Consider the following 12,629-nt stretch of genomic DNA (forward strand, 5'->3'; position numbering starts at 1 on the left):
GTATATATATATATATATATATATATATATGACCCGAAGCAATCAATACTCCAGAAAATTCAGTTCAGTGAAAATTCAATAATAATTAATTAGTTATACACCAGGAACTCCAGCTCCATGAATACCACACTAATTAACCAAATACCTTATAGATTTAAGTTTTTCATCAATTGCTTATTAATAAATCAGATACACCAGGAATTTCAATTCCAGGAGCTGCAAATTAATTAAACATATACACCAGAAGTTTCAGACTTAAGAGGATGGCTATTTATGGGGTCTGGGGTGTGCTTTCTCGAAAAACATTTCAAACCATCCAACAGGCTAATTTTGAAAACTTACTTAGCCCCTTTTCTGGATCAGACTCTGATTAATCTATCTGTTACAGTAGAAATTTCAGATCTAGGAGTTGCTGATTAATTAATCAGATGCATTAATAATTGCAGTTCCGTGAATTCCACAACAGTTTATCAAATGCACCAGTAATTCCAAGCGGGTATAAACATTTTGAGTATAAATGTCAATATTCTAAGTAGTTTAATCAACTATATGTAACCGAACCTACACATATTTAGTTCACTCTCATATAAAACATAGTTCTGTCCACCGAACGTTATGTAAGAGCTCAGTGGTTCTGTCAAAGGCAAGGTTACAATAGCGCCATCTCACCCAATGGTACGATGTATGCCTTGAAGGTTGGTACAAATTTGATATCCTCGGCTTGAGAAAAACAAAGTAATTGATGTATCTACTTCTTACTTCAAAATAAGGAACTACAACTGACTAATTATGATAGTCAGTGCAAAACATTTAATTTTTTCGGGAAAAATATAAGTTGACCAACAACAACAACAACAACGAAAAAGAGTTCAGTCATATGTTAGTTGGACATCGAACTAATGAAACAATGCACTTTAATCTTAATAATTAAGATCGCAAAACATTATACTTAACTAGCTCTATGTAGGTAGTTTGCTGTGACTGTAACTTAATAGTAATTTATTTACGAAGTTGATAAAAATGCGGTTGTGGAAGATATTGATGTTATCATTCGTGCAAGTACTGTATGTAGTAATTAAATTGATGAGAAAGGATCACATTTCGGTTGACATTGACCTTTATAAGCATTAACCTGCAGTGATAGTTAATATTGTCGACCTTTAGGCAAATATGGGTGTGCATGCTATTCAATGCTTGTATGTAAGGGTACTACACAAAAAAGCTAACATGCACAACAACAAATTAAGTTCTGAGAACAGACTTCCGTTTTAAACAAGTAGTTTTAAACACCCTCTTGTGGCATAGGAAAAAGCTAAACTCTGTGAAACAAGGTAGTTTTCATCATGTTTGTTATTTTAAATTCCATGTGCTACTATAAATTGATAAACGAACCAGTTCGTTAAATTTTCCATAATAATTACTATCTTAAACCAATACACTGAAACAAACTGTCAAGCATACAAGGAGGAACTCTTTTATGTAATAAGTGGGCAGACGACGGTTACTGTAAGCCTATACACGACCTTCAGATAGAACTAGCACATTCCATTCATGGGACAAGTTTCCGCAAACCACAGGTTCGTACAGGTACATCTCACTTGAGGCTCTGCACGTCAAGTAAATGTTTCTTAGTGTTCACAAGTTAGAAACTCGTGCATGGAGGTTACGAAAGTCAGTACAAGTAGACGAACGTTTGGCTCTGTAATGACGCACCTTGCACACTTGATTACTTCACCCATGCTCAGCTTGCCCTAATACGGTGTCGTAACCTCATTTGTTTCAGTAACCCAGGAAATAAAATTTTATTACAGAGGCTGTTAAAAGTTGTCAGAGCAATGTATTTAAAATACTGCGGGTAAATCAGAATATGATATTGACTTTTTAAATTCATTTAAGGACTTTCGTCTTCATTTTAAGTCTTTTTCTTGTTGAAATGTTATATTGTTTATAAAGTAATAAAAACATTTTGAAAAAAAACACGGATGATGAAGGGGAGGCAATGCCAAAAAGTACAGAAACAAAGTATTGTTGAATAAACAAAACCATACAAAAATATCTACACAAGTAGCCAAATATTTCCAAGAAATACTTTTATCTACAACAAAGTGTTGAATTATTTTCATTCGCATGAATTTAGATTTGAATAAAAGCATTTAAACTGAATAATGCTTGTAAGTGTCTTACAATAGCTAATAACCATAAGCTTGACTCAGTGGTTACTTGTGTAGGGATTTTTGTATGGTTTTATGTATTCATCAATACCTTGTTTCTGTACTTTTTGGCATTGCCACCTCTACATCATCCTTATTTTTTTTTTATTACTTGTTTCCCTTCTTTTTTTAAAACAATACCAATGAATATTTTTAAATAAATGACAGTCGCTATGAAGGCAGCAGTTTTAGCCTGGCGTGACAAGTTGTCTTGATGGACATCACGTGTTGAAGTTGGTGAAATGCTATACTGCTTCTGCACTCCCCAAGTTAAAATGCAAAATATTGGTGTGTAAATCATCATAACAACTACAAGCATTGGTGAGCGAGCACTTCTGAAGCCAGAATAAGAATAATCATTAGAACATTTGACTGTTACACTACTTGCCGGTTCTCTACTTTAGCGATGTTTTTTGACTAAACTGAAGGTCTTAATAGCTTTTTAAAACCTCTAAGATCTAAGTTAGGTGTTTATAAAAAATCTCTTAGATTGTTATAAGAGAGATTTGAGACTATGATGACCAATATATGCTTAGTGACAACGACTTCTGGCTTAATAAAAAAAAAAAAAAATAAGCAGTTAAAATTCCTCATACATCTTCTCCACATTTACCAGAGTTGGAGTGAAGACAAGTATACCCGTAAATTCAATTAACACAATAATCTGAAATTACACTGGCAAATGGAAAAAGATAAATACTGCCTTTGGTGATTTTTAAAACTATATCTTTAACATAGACCGTAATTAAACAGTTTACAATTGAACATCGTACCTATTTATTGACTATAGTTTTTTCTATTAACTTAACTATCACTAGTTTTTTAAATTACTAACATTATAGGAAAGTTTTAATTATTTGTAAAAATGCATTTCTTTACAGTTGATTCAGATTATGTAGTGACTACATTATACTCGAAACTGATAAACTCAAATACTCTTTCATATCTGTTTTAATTCGATCAGTTTGAAACTCGATTTTACATGTTATAATTATTAATGATTTTATTTTGAAATAATTCTCATGCATGTCTGTATGTTATAAAAAAATATCTGCCCCTTTTGATATAACTGAATTTAAAATATTATATTTTTTATTAAAACTATAAAAATTTACGACTATTATATCATCAGATGGTCAGCAAAGATAAAAAGTTATCGGCAAAATTATACACAATTATAAATATTTGAACAGTAGGTTTCCACGAGTCGAAATTATATTAAGCTGTTTAAATGAAATCCAATAGTAAATTATACACATCTTTGAAAATGAATTAACAGAAAAATAAAAAGGTACTAAATACAAGTATTCAAACATATCTTGAAAAAAAACATCTATTTTATTAGTATATTATTTTACAAGACATAAAAAACAGCAACATTATAGTTTTTTTCAGTAACCGTTTTTCAGTTGCAACAGTATGCACGAGTTAATTGTATACTTAATTAACAGTGTCAAAAATAATGGTCATTTATTTTTTCAGTCATTCAATATATATATTCTTTAATTCTAGTGGCTTATAGGAGAAACTGTTTGTTTTTAATTTCGAGCAAAGCTACACGAGGGCTATCTGCGCTAGCCGTCCCTAATTTAGCAGTATAAGACTAGAAGGAAGGCAGCTAGTCATCATCTCCCACCGCCAACTCTTGGGCTACTGTTTTATAATGCTCCGACGGCTGAAAGGGCGAACATGTTTGGTGGGACGGGGATTCGAACCCGCGACCTTCAGATTACGAGTCAAGCGCCCTAACCACCTGGCCATGGGGAGAAAGTGAAGGATAAATGCATAACAGTATATCAACCACATCATATCTGCTATATCAGGCCGTCAGATACAGCAATGGTTGAGACGCTATTAATATTATCAAATTGCATGAAAAACTAAATATGCCAACGAAGCAAATTCTATTTTTCATACAGGTCTAGTTATACACAAAAACAATTTTCCTGAAACACTGAAAAAAAAAAGAACTGTCCCTCGATTTCTAGGTGAATATACTAGGCTTATTTTACTACTATAAAAATAAGTCTCATCGGGTACTTGGCTTACTAAGTTTGGCGTTTGATTTCAAAGCAGAGATCTTCTACAGATATATTACAAATGATGTTTGAATGAAAGTCTTAAGGACAAATACAGTAAAACAAATAAGCACGAGCTAAAGATTTCATTTTCTCAGATAACGATTCTTTATAAAATATTCAAATTTACCATTGTTTAGAATTTATTTTAGCAGCGGTTTTATAACTTAACTGCTCATTGACCTTTATGTTGAATATACAAAACAATCCAATATAAATAAAATACAAAAGGAGGATTTAAATTCATAAACGAATAAATTAAAAAGCCCAAATAGAAAATAAAGAGCAAAAACACAACTAATTGTAATCATTTTCCCGCATTATATAACATTGTTTGAATAAGAAGTCTTCTTTTTATCATTTTTACACAATTAAAACAAATACGGAAATAACTATACTTGTATTTATTATCCATAGATCAAAATGTTCAGAACAGTGAAATGGGTGTATCAAAGTTCTCAGATGTCACGACTGATTTATGAAACTGTAATTCTGAATTTAGTTTTTTCAGTTTGTCATACACAGAAAGTATTGTAAATAATAAATAGTATGCCAATTCAGAAATATATTGCCCAAAAAATAATTATTAGTGGTATGAAATGAGATGTCGTGGGACTACGATGTAGCAATATCACTAATTGAAGGTCCTGTCCTTCGTAAATTCAATATACATCATATATCCCAAAGGTAAATGACAAATGTGTATACAATAACAAATGGAACATTTGAAATCAAAAACTACCGAAATCGCTCATCAATAATAACACACATTTTCCATGAATATGGAGTTGTGCCAAAGAAGATCGGAATCCGACCACGAAAGTGGTTGTTTCTCAAACCTAGGTTTGAGGCGCAAAGTCAGGATTTTGCAAGTGGTTCATTGCACCTTTGAATGGTCCAAAAGGTTAAAAGGTATTAAAACAAAAATCCCCCTAGTGTTGGTAGCACATAAATATTGCGCTGCAGCTGCTCCCAAATTATCTAAATAATGGCAGAGTTCTTAATTACAGAACGGTGTAGCATATTCCAACTGTATGGAAAGTGTCTCCAGAATGCTCTGGCTGTTGCCAGATTGTATGCTGAATGCTTCCCAGATGAACGCCATCCTTCACATCAGATGATAGGAAATGTCTGTGTCAGCAGCTGCATACTATAGGCTCATTTACGCCTTAGACGCCGTACGGGAAGACCAAGAATAGCAACCAACATCGACAATGAAGTGATCATATCAATATGTTTTACATTTTGGTCACACACTGGACACAACTATTGACTACTTACTATCATTTCGTAATATTGTTTGAATGTTTACCTGATCTGTACATATGTTATGAGCATCAAAATTTTTGTTGTTTTGTTTAGGTTATTCGCGAAAAACTACAAAAGAGCTACCTTCACCAGCTATACATAATTTTGAACTGACAGACTAGTAGGAAAGCATAAACAACGCAAACCTTGACTCTGAAATCCACAGTATCCAATACTAACCAAATGGCCACGCTCGGCTGTAAGAAATTTTAATTACTCGCAAATATTGTGATTTTATGCGAAACACGCCACTTTTAATTAATGAATATCTGGTACGCATTTAGACAGTTAGTTGAAACAGGAGAGTCACTGAGGGGGGGGGGGTAATAGCAGTTTTTATGAGACATTGCTAGTCAGGCCGCATTAACTACATACACAAATTACGCCATAGGGTAAGATCCCCACTTGAACTGAAGGCCCACAAGATATCAGCCTTCTTTGTCCCAATCACTAAGCCTTTTGGGAAATGACACTTCTGAGTGGAAAACAAAGTCAACACATATGGGTCCGACCTGGCAACACCTGGTGGTTAGGGGGCTCGACTCGCAATCTACGGATCAAGAGTTCGAATCCTGTCTAAATTAGGGACAGCAAGCGAAGATAGCATCGAGTAGTTTTTCGCAAAATTCCAAAAGAAGCCAAAAACATGTGTCTTGAGCAATCTTCTGTTCTACATGTTTCGCATTGAAAAGGACTACGTATATAATTGCTTATAATCTAATTATTTAATCACAAACAAAAAAAAGTACATTTTCAATTGAATAAAACCCATAAGTAAAACGGTTCAACCCATGTCATCATACCTGACGAGGTATTAACCAGTAGCCTCATCGTCCATTAACTCATTTCAAAAAACAAGTCAATTGATATGAAACAAAAATATTTTCAGTGGAAATACAGCAGAACTGGACCCTACCACTGCAATTCACACAACCTGAAACATTATTCAAATCATTAACGACTGTATAAACCAGTATACATAGAGGAAACAATACAGTACAATGCTGCTTTAGCAGACCACCAATACCTACAGCTACTCTGTTTGCTACTGTACCACTGTCCATAGGTTAAGTTAGAATCACAGCGAAAATACTCATATCAAATCAACTAGAAGAAGGATTTTCCACTACGCTTTATTACAGCCCAAGTCAATCCCTGTGCTATTTAACAGCACATTTCCTTTACTGTATGCACGAAAGATTAATTCACAAACATCCCATTTGAGTGTTTGGATAGTAAGGATCATAAAGTCCTATTAGTCTATGGATGTATTAGAATCTCTAGCAATTATTATCAGTTACACCAACTGTTAATTTTCCAGGTATTAAACATAACAATCTCAGTTGTCCTAACTATAATGAATGAGAATCTCTAACAGAATGCCCACAACTCCACTTCACAGCTCAGAAAGTAAGGGGCATAAAAACCTTTTTCGGTTTCAGAACTCGCAACCATCGTCAGTTGAAATACTATTGTCATCCTAAATAACTGATTCATTCTCAACCACACTGACTGGGAAGTTTATGTCGTCATAACGGCCGATTTCCTGAACTGTTGTTCTACTGATACATCTATCTTTGACTCATCATAAACAACCACAGAAGCATTTGTGGTATTTTTTTCTTCTCGTCAGTTAGGATGAGATGGTTAAGTATAGTGCTCTCATTATTTTGTGTACCACACTGATCACTGCAGCTCGTTGTTTGACACTGATATTTTGAACTGTTAGATACGGATCAACGTAACCAGAACCATGCTCTCAGCAAGTATCAAACCTAAACTCAGTTTTGAACTTACATTTCTTCAATATATTAACAAACCTTACAATATCCATTCGCTTAAGTATTAGAAGTTGGACCATAGATCACATCCACTGAGAGCTGTATTACGCGTCCAAATATCAGTAAGTTTGGAAAACAACCAGATGACTGTTGCTATGTTAACCTTTGTGTTCATCTCAGTCACTTCAGTAATAATTCAAAAACTTTATATGTCAATATAAGCAGTTAATTCAAACTAACAGAATGATTCAAATAACCAGTTGCTAGTGTTTGTTCTTTAATCCATATGAGTTTTATCCAGGTGCTACAAATCATGCTATACACTATCCTTCTAAAATATCAGTGATAGATTGTGCTATAGTGTTAACAAAAGCCTACTCGGTGAAGTAATTGGTAAAATCTAACGTATATTGTTTATCTTTATCAATCACAAGGAAATGACCAGCTATACTAAGTATCAATGTTTGCAAAAAACCTACAACTCTCTTAAGGAGTTCATCTTAACAAAACCAACTTTTCCTCTAAACAGCACAACAGCGCGGTATTTACATCACGTCTCAAAGTTTCGATATTAATATGTTCAAAATAACCACTCTTGCATCATGTGTTACTTGAAAATGTGAACTTCCTGGTGTCCTCAGTCCTTGTATAATTGTAAAATATAAAGCATCTCTTGGTTCAGAAGCTTTGGGACAAGTAGCTTTATCACAAATCAAGAGCTACGTTTCCATGGTTCACAACAACAGTATAGCAAACCTTATTGCATTTGTAACTGCTGTATAATTTCCAAAAGGTTAGTGTGTTCATGTTGCATTCATTGAGCATAAAAAAATGCTTGCTTTACCTCGCAAGCAGAACTCATGCTAAATCTGGGTCTTTCAGCTGCTTATCTTTAAACTCCATATTGGTCAAAAGGAAGTCAATCTACTAGTGAGATCATCGCAGCCTGCATGAATCATTGCAGCTGCTGGAATGACCTTTACAGCTGCATGATATCCAAGGACTCAGACATACAACAAGGGGACAACCTCATTTAAACTGGCAAGCTAACCTGGGAGATGTTGTAAAACAAAGTCGTACTAATACTAATGCAGAAAAAATCCAACATGCAGTCATATTTCAGGCTTTTAAGATTCATCAGCCATTTCAGTAATACATGATTCCCTTAATCAGTGAACTTGGATACTATACAAGTTATGGTGGTAATGTTTCACAAGTATTACATCTTCAAACAGTTCTTTCTGTATCACACAGTATTGATATTAAGAACCACAAAATGCGACTGGCAAATGTTATCACATACCCTACACCTTCCTATACCTGTGACAACACAACTACAATTCCACTATCACAAGAATCTTTTAAGGACCTTATTTAGGATAAATGGACAATCTGACCTGAGATAAGTCAAAGCTTGAGCCTCAACTAAAGCACATTTCAGTAATTTAAATGTTTGATTATAGTTTCCACTCGTATGAGGGTTTTCTAAGGTACATTGTTGGCAGAGTGTTCACTGAGCTTTCGAAAATCACAGTAGTTGAGGGATGACCCCAGCTCTTGATTAATAAGGAAGTCTGCCACTTAATAGGCTTGTCATATTGGGGTCAGTTTCTTCAAGATAATTAAACCAATACTTGCCGTCACTTAAGCTCATTCATAGTTTAAATAGCACATGTACAAGCATACACCTCGTTTCATTTTCAAGCCTGATTTCTCTGCTTAGCAGAAGACTGAATCATGTTAATAAACACTAGCATATCATCCACATTCAAGACACATCTCTTATTATAAGCCCTGTGGTGTTAGTTCCTTCAATCACTGGAAATAATAAGATGGCAAGTGCCATAACATTCATACAAATTACAAGTCAGTTCAAGTGCTAAAAAGCAGTTTTAAGTCTACTTTTGTTATACAGCTCCAGTAGACAAATGTTAATCTAATGTTTCGCATCAATTGCGTCTTTCAGTACATACAAACATTCATCTGTTTACATCGATAAAAATGTGTCAGTACACGTGAACACGCTGACTTGTCTAAAATCAACACAGAACCTCTTTTCATCCTTTCTAATCACTTCTGGAGATGGAAAAGTATTTTAATTAGAAACTCGTGGTATTATTTTAGTGCAAAAGGTAAACAAAGAAGCTTATCTGATACACACAGAAACAAATTCTTGACATGGCACCAAATTTGTTCTTAATAATCTGTAGTATTTTTCTTGTAAAAGTGGGTTCAACAGGTAAGTTCTTAATACCACATGAGGGGGAAATGGGGTAATATCTTTGCAGATCCTGAAATAATCAAAACTGGTAAAAAATGATGGAAAATGCACCCGGATAAGATTATAATTATAAACACAATTAAAAGCGCCATCAGGGTTGCCATAATGTACCCCATGAATAGAAAGACCACTCTCCAAACGTCTCTATCTTTACAAAGAAATTAAAATGCCAGACAACCCACTCAAATAATTATCTGACAAATAGCCAGGTGCAAATATTCAACCTGGATCAAAACAACAAATCTAAGAGGCACTTTCTAAGGGCACTGTAAACGTAGTTCAAGGATGGTCATTCCTGTTTGTCTAGAAGTTGCAACTAAGGTCAGAAACGTGCTAACAATTTTAAAACTACTTGATTAAAGAGACATCAATATGTTATGTTACAAAAGGATAAAGTTTATGATTTATACATATCACAGTTCAAAATATATCGACGCTTGACATGGAACATTTGTTTCGTTTATTCTACAGAAATAGTTACACACCGCTTTCAAATTTACTAAGAGTAAGAGCTTATGTTAAACTAAGTCACTGTTGAGAATTTAAAACTAAAATATATGGAATAAACCATTATCCGTTTAATTGTATTACCTCCTGATTCTAATTTACAATTTGCTGGATGCAGTTTAAGATTAATAAAGTACTTAAAAATTGAAACATATTGTACAACTTTGCAAAAACTGACATGTATATTATCAAGAGTTTAAATTTTTATTCGATTCACAACGGAACAGTAAAATATATTGATTTTTTTTTATCTACATTTATTAGATTTATGTTTTCCTTACCTATATTTACAAGTTTTATGTTGTCAGCAGCCATAGCGTTTAGCGCAGTCTGTACGTTTTCCAGGTACTGGTGCTGATTGATTGGTTTTCTAATCTTTTTCAACTTTTTCTTCTGGAGTATTTCAATCAAAGCTAGAAGTTTCAGTCCATCACAGAAATCTGTTCTTAAATCATGCACTATTAAATTCACTGGTTTTAATTGCTCGTTTACCCAATTCGTAAAGGTTTTTTCTTGAATCTCAATCCAAATAAACTCGTCACCTTTAATATTCATTGCACGTGCTGCATGGCCCTCAGGTGAGCGCGCCTTCAGTCCAATATGACTAAAGCCTAAGTCGCCTTGTTTTTCACTTTCCATGGTTCTCAAATTAAAATAGAAATAAATTTAATATCATTAAAACACATCTTTTACTTAAGCATGCTGACAAACTTTTCTAAACCAGGCCGTCTTCCATGTCACGTATCGTTAAAACCAAGAGACCTAAAACGTCAAAGCAAACTGGCCTGCTACAGCCTACAGTCAAAATCTGCGGGTCTTGACGTAACACTAACGTTGCTTATTGTTTAGATTACAAATGAATTATACATTTAAGCCTTCATACAATTCACTTCACCTTCCTTAAGTTTGTTCTAGACAACTAAATTTATTTTGCCGAACACAATTTTCTCTTCCACTATAACACAACTTTCTATCTTTGAAGAATTTGTACTCAGTATTTCCTTTTGCCACCTGTTACACACGGCTTAGGTGAGCGGGTCGATTTATCATGGTGGCAGGAAAATGCGCGAATGGAACACGGTACAATTTTTGTGTAGGGCGTGGCTATTGTGACGACAAACGCCAGTCACCAACCCCAACACACTAACTTGAACTTTCCGTATCTTGTAAAATTCTCGTTAAATTTAGCCATTCTAAGCTAAAAATTAATACTCCAAAGTACTTTTAATATAACATTCCACGTCAGATCCTTAGGTTTTTAAACTTATATTTTGCATACACAGAATTTTTTAAAGATGTACTTTCATTACAATAACATGAATAACTGCTTTTCAATTGTAAATTTGTAGATTGACCCGCTTTCCTCTTTGACTCGCGGAAGCTCGTTCTTAAGTTACGCTGAGACAATATTTACTTCCTGGTCAAATTATGTTTGAAAATTTAAAGCAATGCAAATAAACATACACATTCACACACACACACACACGATAAATATACAGTGCAAAACAATGGGTCCGTTTTATTCAAACAAATATCAAAATAATTTATTGTGAAAAATTAATTTATTCGTGAGTAAACATCCATAAAATAATTCATATGATAATTATAATTCAGTTAATTCCTTATTAAAAGCTGGTTTTCTTGACTTTATGGTAAGAGATTCTAACATTATAATACAAGGTGGACAAGACATTCAATTAAATAAATAAAAAGCTCAAATACATTTAATGAACATGTAATAGATGTTACTCCATAGTAAAAAGCTTAATAACATAACGAAGGCAAATACAAGAACACTGAAATTAGTTACCATTTAATGTTCTTGTCTAAGCACAATTTTTTATATTATCTAAATAATCCTTTAGGTACGTATAACATTGGAGATAATTGTGGAAATCGTGAGAAAAATAAGGTAAATACTTTATGATAATTACATGAATAAAGAAAATAAAGTTTTTGGTTTACTAAGTATACTCCATGCCAAAAATTGTGATAAGATTCCATGTTTCAGAAGAAGCTGTATGTAAGATTCTGAAGAGGGTATGTGGCTGAGGTAGAAAATCAAAAATCTCCAAAAGCGATGTTAAGTACCTCAGGGTATGTTCTTTATGAGATTGTTAATGGTCAAGTTCAGATTTTGACAATGACGCTGTTGTCAATACAGTTAACAGGAGCGAATCCAGGATTTTCTTAAAGGAGGGGGGGGGGGTCCAAAACTTGTTAACGTATAAGCAATATCACATGAATTAATACATATGTCATTACATTAATGATGAGACAAAATCAAATTAATATTTATAAATATCTTTCATAGGTTTTAGCACAATGTTTTAGTGAATCTTATTTACATAATTCATTATTTATATATACAAAAAACACCCAGAGAATAACCCACGTTTGTGATTATTAATAAACATTTGCCATACTACTTCTAAATCATTGTTCATCACATTATTCATGTTTA

General features: G+C 33.6%; 1 protein-coding gene across 1 annotated transcript in view; it reads right to left on the reverse strand.

Moving 5' to 3' along the window:
- The window catches only part of LOC111085450 (filamin-B-like), a 58,952-nt gene extending 48,148 nt beyond the window's left edge, over positions 1–10,804 (reverse strand). Inside the window, exon 1 of the mRNA XM_022384063.1 lies at positions 10,447–10,804. Coding sequence (XP_022239771.1) covers positions 10,447–10,804 — 358 coding nt within the window. The remainder of the gene's footprint in view (positions 1–10,446) is intronic.
- Positions 10,805–12,629: the final 1,825 nt, after the last annotated feature.

The sequence above is a fragment of the Limulus polyphemus genome, unplaced genomic scaffold (genome assembly GCF_000517525.1).
Source record: "Limulus polyphemus unplaced genomic scaffold, Limulus_polyphemus-2.1.2 Scaffold397, whole genome shotgun sequence".
Taxonomy (NCBI): Eukaryota; Metazoa; Arthropoda; class Merostomata; order Xiphosura; family Limulidae; genus Limulus; species Limulus polyphemus.